General features: G+C 39.0%; 1 protein-coding gene across 2 annotated transcripts in view; it reads left to right on the top strand.

Annotated features, from left to right (window-relative positions):
• PDE4B (phosphodiesterase 4B) overlaps positions 1-21,566 on the top strand; it is a 587,629-nt gene that overhangs the window by 439,363 nt on the left and 126,700 nt on the right. For both annotated transcript variants that reach the window (XM_032137056.1, XM_032137057.2), the window contains one exon: positions 19,944-20,138. In XM_032137056.1, the coding sequence (XP_031992947.1) occupies positions 19,944-20,138 (195 nt within the window). The remainder of the gene's footprint in view (positions 1-19,943; positions 20,139-21,566) is intronic.

The raw sequence follows: 21,566 nt of genomic DNA, 5'->3' as shown, positions 1-21,566 counted from the left end.
AACCATGCTATAGTGACTAAACAGGGCTTTATTTGTCTCATGCAACAAGAAGTTCAGGGGTAGATAGTCTAAGGCCTGACACAACTCAGTGTGTCACCAAAGATTCGGAATCCTCTTATCTTCTTTTTCTACCATCCTCGTGCTTATCCTCAAAGCCATACTATTGCTACTGATTTTTTACGAGTTCCCTATTTCAGGCAGAAAAAACAAGGAAAGGGTAAAAAGCAAAAGATAAAGAGTTCTCCTAGGTTGTAAAGTTTGTCTTCTATAGTCTGCACTGTCTGAAATTGCTTATTTTTCAGCTATTTTTAACCTATAAAATGGCAATTTCATACGGTCTGACCTAATATTGGGGAAGGAACATCTTCCCCAGAGGCTTTTTTTTGAGACAGAGTCTCGCTCTGTTGCCCAGGCTGGAGTGCAGTGGCTCGATCTCAGCTCACTGCAAGCTCTGCCTCCTGGGTTCACGCCATTCTCTTGCCTGAGCCTCCAGAGTAGCTGGGATTACAGGCGCCCGCCACCACGCCCGGCTAATTCTTTGTATTTTTAGTAGAGATGGGGTTTCACTGTGTTAGCCAGGATGGTCTCGATCTCCTGACCTCGTGATCCGCCAGCCTCGGCCTCCCAAAGTGCTGGGATTACAGGCGTGAGCCGCCGCGCTCGGCCCCCCAGAGGCTTCTACCTGCATCTCATTGGCCAGAACTATGCCACTTGGACACGCTCAACCTCAGGCAGAGCAGGAGATAAAGATTGTGTGAGCCTTTAAGGCAGCCACTTCAGTGTTTGCCGTCCACAATTTTGTTCGTTTTGAGTTACCAATCTTCCATGAACTTACTCAGCTTCCTGGCTTTGAGCCATCCCCGTCAGAGCCTCTGTTACAAGGCAGCCACTACTCTTTCACAGACATGGGCGTTCATAACTCTTCACTAAATCCCTACTCCACACCTCAGCACATGAGAACTTTTGGGTCTCTTATGTGATATCTACAGATTTTGAGAAATTACATTTCAGAGACTGGGACAGTAATGATAGAATCTCGGGCCTTCTGTCTAAATAAACCACACTGTCGTTTCTATTCTACCACATTCTCCTGTGCTGGTGTGGCTAAAAAAACCCTGCAGAACTGAACTTCTAAATCTTTATACATATTATTTAATCTAATCCTCACAGCAAGCTTTTAGCTCTCTCTTCTATTGCTATTTTATACACGAGGAAACTAAATCTTAGAGAGGTTAAATCCAAGGCCCTTTAGCTAGCAAATGACAGAGCTTCTATTCAAACTCAGGTCTGCAGCCTCGTCCTGATCCATTTCATTAAATTGCTACTAAGTATTATAGATCTTTCCTAGGGCAATCATTTTCTTCTATATAGGACTCCTGGAGTCACTCTGAGTATTTTTAATAAGGCTGACAACAAACAGAAGCTTAGAAGTTTCTATGGAGTCACTTCCACAGAGTTGCTTAATTTGCCCTAATTCCTGGTTTTTGCATCCTCTGTCCTAGGCCCTTGCTCACACATGGACTTGAATTTGTGGAAAGGTCAAAAATGATATTCTAGATGGAGAGATAGTCTTGGAGTACAAAGAACATAAGCAGAAATGAATAAATAAAGCGTGTGATTCAGCTCGATTAAAGGATAGAGAAGCCATGGTGGCACATAAGCTTAGAAGGTAGAGTTCAAATCATACCATTAGGATTTTGACTGCCAGGCAGAAGAGTTTGATCTTTCTTCTGTTGGCAGTGATGATGTATTGGAGGTTTTAATACAGGAGAGTTAAAGTATACTTTGTGTTTACAACTTTAAAAAATCAAAAAATTTAAAAATTGCCTTGAACGCAAAGCAAATATAATAATCCTACCACACGGATTCCAAGGCAAATTTGAAAGTTTTGTGACATTTTCTGTTATCATTTCTGTTTTCCAAGATAGCAATGAGATTTAGTTTGTGCATCACAAAGACCATTAGCCTTTAAACAGACAAAACAGAAAATCCTTACGTCAAAGTTCAATTTTTGTTGTAAGAACAAAAGTTGCTCCTATTAACGTTAAATAACAAATGACCTGAAGCATCTCGCAATTCAAGGTTAAAATAGTTCCTGACCGGGTGCAGTGGTTCATGCCTGTAATCCCAGCACTTTGGGAAGCTGAGGAGGGCAGATCACGAGGTCAGGAGTTTGAGACCAGCCCCGCCTCCACTAAAAATACAAAAATTAGCCAGGCGCAGTGGCATGCGCTACTCAGGAGGCTGAGGGCCAGAGAATTGCTTGAACCCAGGAGGCGGAGATTGCAGTGAGCCAAGATTGTGCCACTGCACTCCAGCCTGGGTGACAGAGCGAGAATCCGTCTAAAAAAAAAAAAAAAAAAAAATTCCTAAATTGTAAAACCAGCATGGCAAACGAAATGAGTATTATGGCTTCCTTGTCTAGAGTAGAATGGTTATGATTCAGAATATAATTTTTTAAAACATACTGGAGAATATTGAATAATTTAAGTGACTCATTAACAAAATTGAGAAGCTACATGCAATAAACTCAACTAGACCATTTAAGGTACTGGTTTTTATTTGTCCAAGTAATGTCACATTATTGAGGTGGCACAGAAAACAGTAATCCATCTGTGAGTCAGAAATATGTGAGTCAGCCACACTGTGTGAAGAGCCCTCTGTCTTTTTGATTACTCAAACTGATGTTTTGATTCAATGAGTAATTTACCAGTAAGTTAAGATAATTGAGTATTAAAAAGGAAATCCATGTTGAGAGAATTGGTTGTGAAAAGATGAAACGAGGAAATGGAGTTATTGACAGAGCTGAGAAGTATTCAGGGATGTCTGTATCAAATAAATCAACCCTTCAAATGACTTGTTTTACTGTTTGTGATTGAGTGAGTCCAAGGACAGGCTTCTAAGAGAAGCAGTTAAAAGAAATGCTTTGCAAATGTGTTTCCTCAAGTACTTAAATTCGAAGGCAATAACTGTTGCTGCTATTCAAAGGATGGATTTGTAAAATAGCAATGCCTTCTTTAAAAACAGGTGTTTAAATTGGTATTGATATCTGAAGAGGAAAATGAACTCACATTGGTTAAAAAGTAAAGACTTCTCTATTCACTTCAAAACACTGCTCTTATTTCCCTCTTTTGAAAGACTTCCTATGGAAAGAAAAATCAAAGCCTATCACGGTGATTCAGGAGTTTTATACTCTATGTGTGGGTCAAGTGTGAGTGAGGTAAAGGATTGTCACAGTTCCTCAAGGATACTGTCATAGTGAGGCCATCTCCCAAACCTGACTGGTTCCACCTTAATTTGGCTTTGGGGAATGAAATTGGGGACTGTCCAGCCCGATGAAGGGCAACTTAAGACCTGCTCATAGGCATTTGGTTTAAATTACAAGAAGATTAAATTTCTAAAAATAATGGCAAAGAACAGCAAAGCCTGGAGACTGAGCTTTAATAGAATCATCATACCATTTATTTTTAGAATGTTGATGTTTCTGAAACTCCTCAGATGCAAGATCAATGCTAAGTAGTTTTATAGAAATTGGGTGAATTTTCCATAAGATTACCAGCAGAGCAGAGGACAGTGATGTGCAAAAGCAGTGCAGAGACAGTGCCTCAAATACACTGCAGGGCTCTGTCTGGGCACCTCTCCTGCAGCACCTGGCATCAGTACTACATTTTCAGACCTTTATCTGTTAAACTGTTTTTTTCCCCTTTTGGGGACATACAGCGTGCTAGCTTTGTTGTCTAGCTGCATTGGTCGTTCATCATAGTTTTTCTGTAGTTCTCATTGTTTTAAACACATTAGGGAAGGATTGGTAAATAGATAGTATTCTATATCACGATAAAAGCTTGATAAAATCACCTAGGAAATTGGTGTAGAAAAAGAAAAGAGCATAAAGCTGAGCCCAGGGGCCCTCCAACATTTAGAATTGGAAAAAAAGTTAGAGTTTGGAAAAAGACCTAGGAAGCCAAGAATATAGGAGAAAAACCAGGACAAGACATACCTTGAAAGTCAAATGAAGGATAACTTGGGTCAAATATTCCTGATATTTGAGAAAGATAGTGACTAAGAATTGACCATTGGTTTGGACAAGACATAAGACACTGATGATCTTGACCAGAGGGATTTATTATGAAGTGTTGTGGTCCAAATCCTGATTCTAGTGTGTTGAGAAGAAAACAAGTGTTAAAGAAATGGAGACAGCAATAAAGGCAACTTGTTAGAAAGTTTTGTTTAAAAAGAATTGCCGGAAAATGAGGCAATGGATGGAGGGGTGCATGGGATAACCACAAGTCTTTTTAAAACGTATTTATAAGGTACAAATGACATGCCAAAAATGCACTTCTTAAAGTGTACAATTCAGACACATATACATTTATGAAGCTATCACTACATTGAAAATAGTAAATATAGCCATCAAACCCAAAAGTTTCCCTTTGCAACCCCTCCCACCTCTCCCTGACACCACCCCTTTCCCCCCAGGAAACTACCTATCTTCTTTCTGCCACCATAGATTAGTTTTATTTTCTAGAATTCTATATAAATGGAATTATACATTATGTACTCTATTTATCAGACTTATTTCACTCAGCATAATTAGTTCAGGATTCATCCATGTTACCGCAGGTGTCAGTAGTGCATTCTTCTTTATTGCTAAGTGGTATTCCACTGTATGGGTATATCACAATTTGTTTATCTATTCACCTGTTACATTTGGATGGTTTCCAGTTTTTTTTTACTATGCCAATGCTACAATGAATATTCTACATAGACTATTATATCATCTATCAACAAAAATCATTTTATGTCTTCCTTTTCAGTGTGTATGCTTTGATATCATTGTCTTTCCTCATTGCACTGGGTAAAACCTCCAGTAAAATGTTGAGTAGAAGCAGAAAGAGCAGGCATTCGTAACTGGTTCCTGATTTTATAGAGAAATAATTCAGTCTTTTATCTTAAAGGATAATGTTAGCTGAAGGTTTTCACAGATGCCGTTTATCTGGTTGATATGTATATATATGTGTGTGTGTGTGTGTGTGTGTGTGTGTATAAAGGATGGATGTTGAACTTTGTCAAATGCTTTTTTCTTCACCTAATTATATGATTACATGTATGTTGGTTTGTTTTTCAGTCTGTTAGTATGGAGAACTGCACTGATTTTTTTTTGTCTGTTGTAACAACCTTATATTCCTTGGATACACCCTACTTAATCATAAGGTGTCATCCTCTTCATATATTATCAGATTTGATTTGATATAATTTTGTTAAGAATTGTTCCATGTGTGTTTATGGTGATATTATTCTTTTGGGTGATTGTCTTTGATTTTTATATGGGAGAAGCCCTGACCTTATACAATGAGTTGAGAAATATTCCCTCCTCTTCAATTTTCTAAAATGATGTGTAGAGTCAGTATAATTTTTTAAATATTTTGGGCAGAAGTCACCAGTGAAGTTATCTGGGTATGCAGTTTTCTTTATGGAAATGTTTTAAACTTTAAAATTCAATTTCTGTAATACATACAGACCTATTCATGTTATTTCATTCTTCTTGAGTGAATTTTGATAGATTGTGTTTTACAAGGAATTCGTCCACTTCATTGAAGTTGTCAAATGTATTGGAATAATAATAATAATAATAATAATAATAATAATTATTATTATTATTATTATTTTTGAGATGGAGTCTTGCTCTGTCACCAAGACTGGAGTGCAATGGCAGGATGTTGGCTGACTGCAACCTCTGCCTCCCGGGTTCAAGTGATTCTCCTGCCTCAGCCTCCCATGTAGCTGGGACTACAAGTGCATGCCACTATATCTAGCTAATTTTTGTATTTTTAGTAGAGACAGGATTTCACTATGTTGGCCAGGCTGGTCTCAAACGCCTGACCTCAGGTGATCCGCCTGTCTCGGCCTTCCAAAGTGCTGGGATTACAGGCATGAGCCACAGCGCCTGGCCTGGTATAATTTTTTTTATGATTCTTTATTATTTTTATAGTATCTTTAGAGTCTATCCTGATATCTCCTCTCTCATTCTTTTGGTAACTTGTATCTCTTCTTTTTTTTTTCCTGGTAAGTCTGACTAGAGGTTTGTCAATTTTATTGATTACTCAAAACCTGTTTTGGCTTCACTGATCTCTCTCTCCCTCTCTCTTTTATTTCCGCTCTATCTGTATCTTTTCCCTTCTGCTTCCTTTGTGATTTATTTGCTTTTTCTTGAGCTAGAAACAACCGTCATTTTCTCTTTTTTTTTTTTTTGAGACGGAGTCTCACTCTATTTTTTTAATAAAGGTATTTTAGTGCTGTAGATTTCCCTGAACATACTGCTTTAGCTGCATCCTACAAATTTTAACATATAATGTTTTCATTGTCATTCAGTTCAAAATACTTTTCTCTTTTCATTATATCTTTAGCTCATGAGTTGTTTAGACTGTATTTAGTTTACAAATACCTAGGACTTTACCAGAGATCTTTCTGGTTTTGATTTCTAGTTTAATTCCACTCTGATCAGAAGACAAACTTTGTATGACTTCAAATTTTTTTTGATGTTTTGAGACTTGTTTTATAGACTAGAATGTCAGCTATTTTGGTGATGTTTCACACGCACTTGAAAAGAATGTCTATCTTTGTCAATTAGTTAAATTGATGATGTTGTTCAAGTCTTCTATATCCTTACTGGGTTTCTGTCTATTTGTTCTATCAATTATTGAGGCTATAATTGTGTAGTTTTCTATTTCTTTTTTCAGTTTTATCAATTTTTGCCTTATGCAGTTTGAAACTCTATTAATAGGTACAGATATATTTAGAATTGTTATATTCTCCTTAAGAACTGACTCTTTTATCATTATGAAATCATCCTTTTTATTCCTGGTAATATTCTTAGCTCTGGAATCTACTTATTCTTTTATTAATATAGATACTCTAGATTTCTGCTGATTAGTGTTATCATAGTTTATCTTTTTTCATTCTTTTCCTTTTAACCTATTTGTGTCTTTATATTTAAAGTGATCTATTATAAGCCACGTGTAGTCAGGTCATGCTTTTTCAATCCATCTTGAAAATGTCTTCCTTTTAAATGTGATGTTTAGGCCATTTACATTTAAAGGCACTGTTGCCATAGTCAGGCTTAAATCTACCATGTTGCGTTTGTTTTCTATTTGTCTTATCCATTCTGTTGAAAAAAAAAAAGTTAGACAAGTTAAATTTAACAGAGTTTAACTAAGCAAAGGATTTTTTCAGAATCGGGCAGCCCTTAGATCAGAACAGGTTCAGACAGCAGCATTCCACAGTATGGGGAAGCAGCATTTATTAATAGAAAACAATAGTAATGTACAGAAACAGCTTGATTAGTATGAGTACTTGGCCATCCAAGATTGAAGCTTGGCTGCTGTGATTGGCTGAGCTCAGCTATTGGTTACAAAAGTATAAGCCTAAGTTACGCTTTCAGTTAGTTTATATCGTAAAAAGTACAGAGGAAGTTTCAGGCTAAATTTGGCAGTTCACTATATGCTTTTTCCTCTTTTTCTTCTCTTTTTTGGATAGTTGTTTTATGCTTCCATTTTCTTTGTTAGCTTATTATATAATATCTCTTCATTTTTTAAATTTTAATAGTTACTTTAGGATTTAGAGTATAAATTTTTAGTTTATCACAGTCTACCTTCAAGCAATATTTTACTGCTTTATATAACTGTGAGAATCTTCAGAATACCCTTCTATTTCCCCCTTTTTTGCCTTTGTACTCTTGTCGTATAGTTTACTTCTACGTATGTTATGAACTTCACAGTAGATTGCTATTATGTGTGCTTTTCAATCATTATCTTTTAAAGAGATTTTAATAATAAGAAAACAATGTTTATTCCTTTGTATAGAACGAGATTTCCATCTGGTATCATTTTCCTTCTGCTTGAAGGATTTCCTTTAACATTTCTTGTACTTCGGGTTTGCTGGAGATGATGAATTCCTTCAACTTTCATATGTTTGATGAAAGTCTTTAACTAGTCATTTTTTGTTTGCGGGTTTGTTTATTTTTGATACAAAACTTTACAGCTTGATTGTTTGCTCGTGCAAAATAGAAAACGATGATGCAGGAGAGAGTAAATATATGCAGAAGGGTAGACCATGAGTAGGTGAGGGAAGACAGGGTTCAGGACAGAGGAGTTGCCTTCTGATAAAATCACAGAAATGTATCCATAGTAGCAAGAAGAAAGACAGAACAGATGTTTACACGTGTGAGTTGATTGATTCATTAATGGATCCAACCAAACTGGTTTTAAATCCGCGATGTACCATTTAATAGCTAAGTGGGTGTCAGCAAGTTATTTAAGCCTTTTAAATTTGAATTTTCACATCTATAAAATCAAGTTCCTTCCTTCCTCACAAGGTGATTAGAGCAATGAAATGAGGTAATGTATACCAAATGTACAGCACATGGCCTGGCACATTGTGCCCACGCAATACCTGTAAGAAAAAAATATATAGCTTTTCTATGCTTTACTGCCTATGTACAAGTGAAAAGATTCTGAAATATCATTTTTCCACTTCTACTTTCTCTGCTTCCCCTTCTCTCACCCCTCCTCCCTTCCCGAAAGAACATATTTAAAATCCAAATGCCAGGCTGTCTGCAGGTGCAGTGTTCAAGACTGATAACATTTAGAGGCCAGATGTTAACTGACATAAACACTATTAAGTGCTATGTAGACCGGAGGCTGAGGCATTGATTTCCAATTTTATGATTATTATTTGAGTTTACAGCAAACCATACTGCCATTCCTCCCACCTCTCTACCTCCACCAAAAAGAAAATATATGGCCTATTCATTCTCAGCAGAATATAAATTTTTTAAAAAATACGAAGTTCTTGAAATATTAAGTTATGCTATTTCACAAACCTGGAACTGAAAATGCACCCTTGATGTGCACCTCAACACCTTCCTGGAGCTCTGCTTAGAAGATCAAAGACTTGTGAGATTTGATCTGAAAACCAGTCTCATTTTCTGAAATAAATGCAGAGTAATAATGACAAAAATGCTTCAAACCTGGGACAAGTTTTTACATCGACTTATGTTTTAAATCTGAGTTTCCTTAGACTTGATGTGGGAGCTGGCCCAATGACAATAAATAAATATCCTTTCTCTGAGTAAAGAAATACTTTGTAAAAACAAGTTGGGTCTGCTGTGAACCATGGAGGTTATTGTTGGTGTTTAATGTGCTCACACAGTCAATTATTCATTCATTAATCTATTGAGCAGACATTTGTTCATCACCTGCAGTATGTCCCAGGAAAGTGCCAGGCACTAGTTAATATACTGTTAAGTGCAACAGATGGCCCTCGTGGGGCTTAGAGTTGTGTGAGAGAGGAAGGCAATAAAAGGGAAAAAAAAGACAAATAAACATAGCAAAAAGCTTTAATAGGTACTATGAAGGGAACTTACTTAAATAATGGGTTAAGGAAGGAATTTTTTAGTAGATGACTTAAACCAAAGCTTAAAGAATGAGAAGAAGGCAGCCATCCAGAGAGTAGAGGAGAAAACAAACAGAAAGACCAACATTTATTCATTCATTCACTCGACAAATATTTATGTAGCACTTTCTACCAGCCAGGGAGTGTTCAAAGCAAAGCAGATATACTAGGAAGGAAAACACACACGTGCAAAATTGCTGAATTGAGAAAGGATTTGGCATGTTCTGGAACAGAAAGGAAGCTTCTGAGGCTGAATCACACTGAGCAGGGGACAGTGTGGTATTGGATGAGGATAGGGATGTGGCAAGGGCTAGATTATGTGAAAATTTGTGATCCATGGCAAGGAGTTTGGATTTTATCCTACAGGCAGTGACATGATTTTATCATTGTGTTAAAAGATTGCTCTTGCTATGTGGAGAAGATTTGGAGGATGGAGTCAGGGGCAGTGGAAGTGGAAAGATCCATGGGGTGGCTATTCCAGTTCAGATGAGAGATTTTAATGCCGTGGTGGAAACAGAGTTACATAAAAGAGTACAGTTTCAATATAGAGTGGATAGGACCTGTTGGTCAACTGAAAAGGAGAAAGGAGGTTGGGAAGGGAAGTAAAATCATGGATGATTCTGGTTCGTACAACTGAGTAGATGGTGGCTCCATTTACTACTATGAGGGAGAATGAGTGAGTAGGTGGTTGGGAGCAGGGAATGAAAACTAGGGGGGTGGGGAAGGGTGGGACAAAGATTAAACTAAAGTTTACTAGCCAAGTCTTGAAGAATTAAATCAATCCAAAAATTTAATTCATTATGTCATGTGGTTACTATGGCTCCATCACTGGAATATACAAACAGAAGCTAAATTTATCTGCAAAATTTTAGATACGGATTTCAAACAGATATCTAGAAGTGATTTTCAAATGGTAGGTGAGAACTTACAAAAGAAAGCATCAATTTCTTGAAGCCATCACTACTCTAGTAAGAACTAGTTTTCCCAGATCAATCTCATTTCCCTAATTTATCTTGAGCTATTGGAAGCTGGCACCATATTTCTTAATAAAAATCTTATTTAATTAATAGATTGTCTTATTGGCAGAGATACTTAACTTATGAGTTAAAGTATTTATATTTTATTAATAGAACATTTAATGATCTCTTATGATGACTTTAAAAAAATGGAGAATGTAGCCTGGAAAATATTGAGCGAGTAGAATATTTTGTATACTCAAAGTGCACCCTGGGGCAGAATCAATGCAAAGCCACCCCTGTCCCTGGCCCTTTATAATGTCTACATACAAAAAAATTCCCTCACAAAATTAATCTCTTTTAGAGAACTTTTCCTTTCCTTAGAATTACAGTTTTATAAAAAGTAGTAATTACTATTAAAAGTTGTAACATCCTTTAGGGGTTTTAGTAGATAAAAGTTTAAAGCAATGGCAACAAAAGCCAAAATTGACAAATGGGATCTAATTAAACTAAAGAGCTTCTGCACAGCAAAAGAAACTACCATCAGAGTGAACAGGAAACCTACAGAATGGGAGAAAATTTTCACAACCTACTCATCTGACAAAGGGCTAATATCCAGAATCTACAATGAACTCAAACAAATTTACAAGAAAAAAACAAACAACCCCATCAACAAGTGGGCGAAGGATATGAACAGACACTTCTCAAAAGAAGACATTTATGCAGCCAACAGACACATGAAAAAATGCTCATCATCACTGGCCATCAGAGAAATGCAAATCAAAACCACAGTGAGATACCATCTCACACCAGTTAGAATGGCCATCATTAAAAAGTCAGGAAACAACAGGTGCTGGAGAGGATGTGGAGAAATAGGAACACTTTTACACTGTTGGTGGGACTATAAACTGGTTCAACCATTGTGGAAGTCAGTGTGGCGATTCTTCAGGGATCTAGAACTAGAAATACCATGTGACCCAGCCATCCCATTACTGGGTATATACCCAAAGGACTATAAATCATGCTGCTATAAAGACACATGCACACGTATGTTTACTGCGGCACTATTCACAACAGCAAAGAGTTGGAACCAATCCAAATGTCCAACAACGATAGACTGGATTAAGAAAATGTGGCACATATACATCATGGAATACTATGCAGCCATAAAAAATGATGAGTTCATGTCCTTTGTGGGGACGTGGATGAAACTGGAAACCATCATTCTCAGCAAACTATTGCAAGGACAAAAAACCAAACACCGCATGTTCTCACTCACAGGTGGGAATTGAACAATGAGAACACTTGGACACAGGAAGGGGAACATCACACACCAGGGCCTGTTGTGGGGTGGGAGGAGGGGAGAGGGATAGCATTAGGAGATATACCTAATGTAAATGACGAGTTAATGGGTGCAGCACACCAACATGGCACATGTATACATATGTAATAAACCTGCACATTGTGCACATGTACCCTAAAACTTAAAGTATAATAATAATAAAATTATAAAAAAAGCTTGAAAGCTAGTCTGTGAAATTTCAGCCATAATTAGAAAACATAAAGAAAGACATACTTTATAATTCCTATTATTTCTGGGAAATATTTTTTTACCTGGAAATAGATGGGCAGAGCATTTTGTAAGCTTGCTAGAAAGAATGCTCCTATATTTATGAAGCGGGGATGTTCACATATGGTCTTGTTCTGCTCGTGCATTAAATAGTATGACATAGGAACAACACAATGGGAAATTACCAAAGAATCACACTAAAATATACTCAAGCATTTGAAACGAAACATTTAAAAAATGATACTTAACAATTTCAGTAGAGAAACTAAGTGTTGATATTCTTTTTTCACTGTTCACCCATTTCTTTATAGTGAAATGTTTGCAACCCAAAAAAAGATCTCAATCAATAAGTAAAATAATTTGCAAAATATATTTATCATCAAAATTAAAGCTTTCTAACAAAGGAACATTGAGAAGTACTTGTGGCATTTCCATCTCTCACCACATCAATACCAAAAAATGTGAATGATTGCTGCTGTGTGTGGTCATTGGGCCTCTCCTTTGGGCTTGGAGCCCTGTGGAAGGCATTCTAGCCCCTCCCTGCAGGTGGTATTAGGTAGCACATCCCCAGTTCTTCTTTATGGAGCTAACTTTTAGGGGTTGATTAGGGTACAGGGCAAGAGATGACTGAGTATCGCCATATCACCCACAGTCAGTCTCGTTGAAGTCCGTCTGTGCTGTCTGTGATGGGTATCAAGGGGAGTTTATACAAATTCCTTGGTCCCAAACCATTCATTCGTTCATTTGTTTATTCATCAGACATGACAGGCATGGCCCTTAGCACTGGGGTTAAAAATAAGAAAAAGATTCAAACCTAAGTATCATCTGACTCAATTCTTTAAAGTATAGAAATGAGGTTAGGAAGGAACTAAAGGACAAGTTTTACCACTACCTATATCTGATCTCAACTCAAACGACACCGCCTGAGAAACGTGGATGGTGTTTCCCGGTGAAGTGCAATAGACAACCTGCATGGCTGGGTACAGCGGACCTGCTGACTACCCAAACTAAAGAAACATTGTTCCCTTTGTCTCTATCACACTACTATGTTTTATTTTCTTCATAGTATTTCTCACTATCTGAAACTGTCTTACTTTCCTATTTGTTGTCTATCTTTCCCTCAGGGACCTTGTTCCATACACTGCTGTATTCTCAGGCGGAGAACAGTGCGTTGTTTCATAGTGGGTGCTTGCTAAATATTTGTTGAATACATGAATGCTCATCACCATTAACATAAAACCACACTTGAGAGCCAACATTTTTTCTATCTCCAAAATGTCTGCAAGTTGTCTAATCTTAGGGGGTACCTCAGGGATCTGCCTCACTACTTCATTTCCGTGGGAAAAGACTGAGGTGTAGGGAGCAGGATACAGGGAGCCCCTGTTTCATTTCAGTTAGTTCTCCCACAGAGCTAGAAGTAGAAGCCGGATCCCTAGAATCTCAGAGCTCTTCAGCATTCCTGTGCTGCCTCTGGTTAAGCCTTTCTGTGGGGAAAGCAGTTTTGGATTACTGCCATGAATGTAATTTTCAAAGCCCCTGGAAGAAGAGAAAGCAATGGAAGCTGCTTCTAGACTTCAGATGAGCTGAACATCAGAGTTCTTCTTCCTAGTCTATGTAAGGGAAGTCATAGACTTTGGAACTGAATTCTTACGGCGTAACTGTAATATACTGCTGTAGCTGTGGCCAGAGGAGTTCTGCCTGCCTTTGGCTAGGTTGTGGGCTCTATATCAGGCTGGCTGTGTTTTTCACAGCTTAGTCCTTCATTAGAAATTAGGACTGGCTGCAGCCTGCAGTGACTAATTATAGAAAGATGAGTCATTGTCACTGTGGGTAAAAACACATGTGCCTGTTAAACTTCTCTGTCTGTAGGGATCAGATAGCACCTTTGAAGTGATGGCCAATATAATCACTTAAGTAAATAGATAAATAGTTATTTGTTTTTATTAAAATGATAAACAAGCATTTGAAGATGTTCATTTCTTTTTCTGTTTTTTCTTTTTGTGAGACGGAGTCTCACTCCGTCGCTCAGCTGGGAGTGCAGTGGCGCATCTTGTCTCACTGCAATCTCCGCCTTCCAGATTCAAGTGATTCTGCTGCTTCAGCCTCCCAATACAGTTAGTTTTTGAGTACAACCGAGGAGAATATTTTCCAATAGAGATGTAAAGAAATACAGCATTTTTCATGACTATGCCTACCTCCACAACACACACACTCTATACAGAAACATACACCTTATTATAGAAACATTTTCCATAAGCAAGAACTCCTAGGACGGAGTTCCTGGGATAGTGAAGGGAGAGTGGGGAAAGAAGAACCTAGTGACTCCCTTTAAGAGCTCCGCTGAGGTCATCACCTGCCAGAGGTTTTAATCCAAATGGAACTGGCTTTTTATCAGATGCGAGCAAAAACTATAAGATCTTTGCATTCATTTAACAAATATTTGTTATGTGCCTTTTGGTGTGATACTCAGCTCTAGGCCCTGGGACTACAAAACTGAATGAAGGCTTCATTCCTGCTTCAAGGAGGTCACCATCTGGTGGAGTGAGAGAGATAAGTAAACGCAGGAGTACAGTCTAGCATGGCCGGTTCTGGAATCAGGGAGTCTGAGGGGACATCTGAGGGGTTAGGGCACAGATTGTAAGGTGTAATGAAAAGAGGTCACACCTTAGGATTTTTCAAATGAAGCTTCACATCTTGGAGCCTCCATTTTCTCTTCTTTGAAATGGGGCAGAAAGAATTAGCCTGCCAGAGTTGTGATAATTCAATGATATAGAAGAGACTCAGTGAGTAATTTCTAAGAAAGAAAAGCAAAATTTAGACAGCAAGAGCTCTCTCCCAAAAGGCAGTGAACCATTCTGCAGACCTGTGGATTTGAATCTCTTTTGTGGAGTTTGCAGTCTTTCTAGCGGGTTATTTATTAGAATAATAAGCCAAAGAGGCTCACCTAGAGAATGACTAAGTTGCGAAAGAAAAATCTCCTCTGGTTCAGAAATGAATTATTCCTAGGATGTTGCTTCATGAGTCTTTGTTACAGAAATTGGAGTTTGTGCAAGTAATTGGGGATCAGGAAACAACCACCCTGGGGAAAATTGCAGGCAATTCTGCGACCACCTGGCTTAACTTGAATTCTGGGAAGTAGAGCTTCTCTTAGGTTAATCAAAGGTTTCATGGTACACCTTGTGGCTCTTTTCTTTATCCCTGATTTTTCCTCCCAGGCTTATGAATAAGCCTTCAGTTATGTTTCTCTCTCCAAAACTGCCAGTAGCGCCCCCTGCTGGGCTTGGAGGCTGGGGCCTGCAGCCTAAGGACAGTGTGGCAGTCTGCTGCCATCTGCTGGCTCACGCGTCACCAGCTCAGGGCTGCCTTTGCAAGGATTCCCCAGGAATAGAAACCACCAGGAGAGTAACTGTGGGCCAGGGAACGTTCCTGCTCATATTGAAAAATGAAGAGATGAGAAGATGGCAGACAGAAGCTGGTATAAGAAGGCTTTTCTCCTCCTGCGAGTTTGTGTAAAGATGTCACCATCTCAAACAGCTAAGCCAGTGATAGTTCTGTGCAGATTTGTTTTGCTCAGGGAGAACATAGCAGTGCTTTTTAAAAAATGAATCTTATTTTATTTAGATCACTGTCTCACAAGGCCGAACAAATAAATTAATGACACATCTCTGTAGGTTCATTTAAAGGAAACAGCAGAAACACAAGGCAGTGGGGTCTGAGGTGGGTGTAGAGAAGCAGAAAGAGGGGAGGGATTGGAGAAACATTTCACAGTAAGTTATAGTATATTTTAGTTGGTTCTGTCCACATTTTTTGAAGACCTGCTATTTACAAGGCTCTGACCCAGATGCCTGGGATACAAGAACGAGTAATACTTAGCAATACTGAGTCCCTTCTGGCTTGGAGATAACAGTGTATTGGGGAGCAGTAAATAAATAGAGAATTAAAACAGAATTGCAAGTACTGTGATAAAGTACTATGGTAAAGGAATCTAGGAAAGCACAGAGGAGGAGCTTGTGTCAAAATCAAACTGGACTGCAGTGTCAGAGAGAGCACACGCTGGGAGATGGTATGAACTTGAATTTTGAAGATACTGGCTCAATGGAGACCGTAATGGGAAAGACATTCCAGTTATGGGAAGCACTTTTCATACAGCCCATCACCCACCATCACTGCCTGGAGGAGCTGAGAACACTAGATACAAAGCAAGAGAAGGCTGTTAAAACATTAAGTCTCAGATGAGCAATTGTTTCAGTCCAGGGATACTGGCAGAGGCAGGGAGAAGCAGGGAGATCCAAGTGAGCAGGCAGCATAAAGAATCCTGAGATCAGAGAGCAGGGCTTGGCAGGGTCTTTGGACCCAGGGAAAAGGCCACTTTCAATGCCGTGTAGATATGGGCAACCCCTTCCAGGCAGGTATAAGTCACAATAAAATATTCAGAAACTTGTGAGTAACTTCCTGTCTTAATCTATCTGACACTTCTCTGTGACCTCATTTAAATGTTGAAGTAGCTACAAGCTCAAAGGTAGCTACAAGCAACGTTATTCAGAATTGCAAATATGAGGAGTAAAAGTAGAGAAAATGCTTGAGAAAACTGTGATACAGCAACTGAATGAAGCAGCTCATGGAAAATGCTAATTCTGAAAACTGTAGCACATAACAAATATTTGTGAAAAAAATCAAGATCCAAACCTGCAGGAAAAAAAAAATATTCAGAAGAGAAAAAAATAAACTGCCAGTAATGATGTTGTTCTTTTCTCTATTGTCTACGTTTTATATAATATTCTTATATTTATTTTATAATGATTTTTTTAAAATATAAAGTAGCCTAAAGGTGAAATGTGTGTCTTGATGAAGGCAGAGGCAAAAATTACCCTAAACAAATAATGGCCCTATTTATGTGTTTGTTTCTGCTACTGTAGATTCCATTTTCTTCCTAAATGTATTTCAGTTTGTGTGGTATATTCATTTTGCTCATTAAGCCTGTCCTCAGCCTTCCCTTTGCCCACACCCCTCCTCACTCCCTGGATCTGTGGGACGTATTGTGATGTCTGCCCGCTAATTTTGCTGTGACTGGGGCTGGTGTCTGGTTGGTGATTCATGTTTGTTCCAGAGTTGTACATCTGTGTTGGTTGCTTTGAAGCAGTGCCCCAGGGAATATGAAAGGCCATTTGTCTCCGTAAGACTGCTTCTTTGCATCAGAGACTTCTTCCCTGGCTTCGTTTAAATTCCAGCAAGCTCTCCTATGAGTTTAAGTAGGGTAAGCAGGAAAGAAAACAAAAGCAAAGAGGGGCATCATGGAGAGAGCATTGGAGTCAGGGTCTAACCCCAGTTTACCTGGCAGAAGTGAACTTCTTGGATTCTAATACTAGGGACAGAATGCCTGTGACGCTCATTTTAAGGGTAATGCTTTGTGGACTTACCCTCTGCCCACTAGGAATGCCTTTAGCAAAAAAGAAGGCAGAATGAGCCTTGGTGGAAACCCTCAATGGAAAGAGTTCTAAGAGCTTGGTAGGCATACCCACTTGGCACCTCCTCTAAGATTTTAGCACAGATACACACAGCAGTGGTATTCATAATATTTAATGACTGACACTGCATGAGCATTGATGAATTAGTGGACACAGGTACAGTGCTTCCAGACCCCAATCCTTTAGTTACTGGATCACTAAGAAGTCCAGCTGATCCTGGAGGGCCTGGGGCAGTGGATGGATGCTACCAGTTTTAAAAGTACGTTAGTGTTTTACTATCCAGAAAGGTGGTACAGATACATACCAGATGAATAACAACACAAATACATGAAATTTCTAAACTCATGCCCACCATTAAGTTTTGTGTAATCCCCTCTTCACTTTTTAAGAACCTACCTACTTTGCCCTTAAAAAGAGTTCAGAGCCCATGACCTACTGTTTCTAGGGGTTTGGGTGGCACACAAAAAAGCCCTTACCCACAAAGGGGCTTTTTATTTTGCTCAACTATGACAGATCTCACCCAAGGGAAGTTTGCAAGTCGCTTTATTATATTTTTGCTTGCTGCAATGTATGTGGCTAACAACATAGCTCTGCCTCCAGGCAGGCTGGCAAACAGGCTGGTAGTATGAGTGATTGCCCACCTGCCTGTCTGCCTGCAGTCTTTGAAAGGCAGCCCCATCCCAGACCATTAGCCTACTGAGAAAATTCATCTACAGTACCTTGAAAGACCAAACACATCAGATTGTTATAGCTTTTCTTTGGCCTTTTACCCAGACATTGTCATTTTCTTCTTCTTATCAGACATCTGGAGTTTGTGGGTTGTCTAAAAGCAGCTTCTCCGAATGGTCTCCAGGGAAGCCTTATAACCCTGCCTTCTGTCATTTCTTCTCCTCATGTTTCAAGGAAACCTACAGCTTCAGGGTAATTTGCTGCCTCCCTGTTTTCATTCAAGAGAGCAGCCAAGGTTGCTTATAGTCTAACTGACTCTTTATGTACCAAATTACCTTTGGCTGAATTCAGAGACTAAAGAGGAATTTCACTCAGTTATCCATTGGGCCATTCTGGAGTTCTGTCATTAGGAAAGTCTGAGGTTATAAAGAAATCAGTTGCAAGACGTGAGTCTTCCAATTCTGCTCTACAAGTTACTAGCCTATGACTCTGAGCAAGGTATTTACATCTTGCTAAGCCTCATTTACCTCAAATGTAGAGTAGGATCATCTTACATACTTCACAGGGTTGTTAGGAGTAAATGGAATAACGTATTGGGAAGCACTTTGTAAAGCGAAGAAATATAAGCAAAATCCACCCAAAGCAAGCTGGTTGTAAGAACTAGTGAAAGGAAAGAACCAAGAATGTAGACATAAATCATGGCAGCTGAATTAGTATACAGGAAATTCACTGTTGTGGCCTAATTTGAAAAAAGGAGCATCCTCAGCCCCATATCTTTTGTTCAACATCTCTCTGCAAAGCTTTAGCTGGGGAGCAGTGAGAGTTCTGGAGAAATACTAGGGAAGAGGATTACTGTCAATTTGAGGCTAAGAGAGATTGTGTGTGCAGGAAAAAATGCATATGTGATGATAAAGGAGAATGTGAAAAGGGCACAGTGCCCAGGGAAATACCAGGAGTGTGGATACAGAAAACAAGAGACAAAATCTCTACTGCTCCCATCTGTGTGTTCATTGATCAGAGCATGTTCAAATAATTCTGGGCTTGAGGGCACCTTTCTAGAGTGACGAAGACTGATAGGAAACGTCATGGCACTCCTCTGTGGGAGCCAGTGAATGCATCCTCCCCCAGAGACAAAGCTCTGCAGCCTTGGAGAGTAATTTGGTGTTAGCAGATTAATTAAGTCATTTTCTGTGGTTAAATTTGCAGATGAATATTAAATCTCAGGCTGGGCCTCCCATCTAATCATCCAGTGGAGGCTGTCAGGATAACACTTTGTTCCTGAAACATTTAGAAATACATGTATTGTATATTTAATGAGACTGTGATATTTATTCATGACAGGAACAAGTCTTCCAGACAGGAAGACTTTACTCATGTGATAGTTCAGGGTCTGACACCTAGAGTTGTGCTGAATGCCCCTCTAGAGTTGTGCTGAATGCCCCCTCTAGAGTTGTGTTGAATGCCCCCTCTAGAGTTGCTTATTTCTACCAAGTTGTTGTATGCCTGGCACCAATGCTGAATTTGTCAAAGTTACTCATGTCACTGAAAGGCCATGGAGTTTGCTCCTGGGTTCAAATTCTGGCTCCATTATTTGCTAATGGTGGGCATGGGTAAATAACTGAACTTAAGTGCGACTCAGTTTCCTATACATAACATAAAAATAATAATAACTGCAACTCTAAGCTGTGTTGAGGATGAAAACTTTCCATAGTACATACAGTTTTATGTAAAATGCTTAGCATATAGTACCTGCCACACATTGATTCTCAGTGTATACTATGTGTCCTCCTCCATGGTTATCATGTGACCAGAGTTTCCCACTTTCTCTTTAAGCTTTGATGTGGAAAATGGCCCTTCCCCAGGTCGGAGTCCACTGGATCCCCAGGCCAGCTCTTCCTCTGGGCTGGTACTTCACGCCACCTTTCCTGGGCACAGCCAGCGCAGAGAGTCATTTCTCTACAGATCAGACAGCGACTATGACTTGTCACCAAAGGCAATGTCGAGAAACTCTTCTCTTCCAAGCGAGCAGTAAGTACAAGCTCAGTCTGGCTTCCAGTTTCACACTTATCTCGTCTCTACCCAGGTCACAGTGGCAGCAACAGCAGTTTCCCATTAATCTATGGTAAAGATGAAGGAAGAAAATGAATATGAACAGGGTGACATGATGACCATTTTTAGGACATTAGTGCTCTATAGCATGCGGGATATGTAGCTGGGGTCTCCAAGGGTGTTGGAAAACCTAGACACAGTGTTTACTTTACATCTTTTACTGATACCTTAAAAAAATTATTTTGCTTCATTTCCTGAGCTGCTGAGTCATTTACAGCATGAGAACCTTAACACTTTTTATACATCACACTTGAAATTTCAGCTGCATGTGCAGCTTTCATGAGGCTGCAGCAAAGAGGAAAAATGGTGATTGGTTATATGCATGCTGTCTCAGTGGCCTTTGCTTGGTGACTTTAATAAGATGTCATTCAGCCACATGCCTGTGTCCCTTCTCTGAAACCTTAACACAATGCCCACTTGTTGCCTGGCTCCTTGGTGAGACACAACACACTCCACCGCCCTATAAAGCACTGTTGATATTTTTGTTTTGCCACTATTAATTGTAAATCTCTAAATTTTATTTAAAGAACAAGGTCTAAGTTGTGTCACCCATTTATTAAATTTCCAAAACCAAATAAAATTGGATTCTGGAATTCATGCCTTAAAAGGTTTCTGGGCACAGATACAATTGTTTTTATATTATACGTCATAAAAGTATCAGTAGCTCCCTTAAGTCTCCAGTTTGGAAAATTCCACTCTATTCTCTTCTGCTATTGGAAGGGAAGTCAAAAATTTCACCCTCTGGTGAAAGGGGGAATTTTGAAGTTACCAGCCAAAAAATATTCCTCGAGGCATTTCTGCCAGCACATTTTAATAGAAGCACCCCTGCCCTAAAATATCTCAATCATTGTGTGGGCCCAAATTCATTTTTCAGTCATTTGGCAAAATTTACTGATTCTCTCCTTTGTGCCACACATTGTGTCAATCTCTGGTGATAAAAGACAAACAAAACAGTGTAAAAATCACAGATGAGTTAAAAGCGTATCTCATTCTCAAAAAGTGTGCATGCTCTCAGGGAGGTTACAGCTAAATGAGAAAGATAAGAGGAACACACACATACACACATAACAGAGTGAAAGGAAATAACGTTTAATGAGCACTTCCCATGGAGTCGAGCTCATGTTCTTATGTTATCTCTGTTAATCTGTCAGGTAGGTGCCTTTATTATCCCCACTCCATAGATGATAAAACTGGGACTCTGAGAGATTGAGAAACCTGCCCCTATCCCATGACTGTGTATCATGCTTTGTCCCATGATGTGTCTAAGGCTGACCATATTAAAAACTTTTGGAATCTTTCCATCCATGTTCTTCAAATTGCAAAGTGGCATCTCTACCACTAGGTAGA

The sequence above is a fragment of the Hylobates moloch genome, unplaced genomic scaffold (genome assembly GCF_009828535.3).
Source record: "Hylobates moloch isolate HMO894 unplaced genomic scaffold, HMol_V3 SCAFFOLD_18, whole genome shotgun sequence".
NCBI classification, from domain to species: domain Eukaryota; kingdom Metazoa; phylum Chordata; class Mammalia; order Primates; family Hylobatidae; genus Hylobates; species Hylobates moloch.
This window is presented reverse-complemented; position numbering and strand designations above follow the sequence as displayed.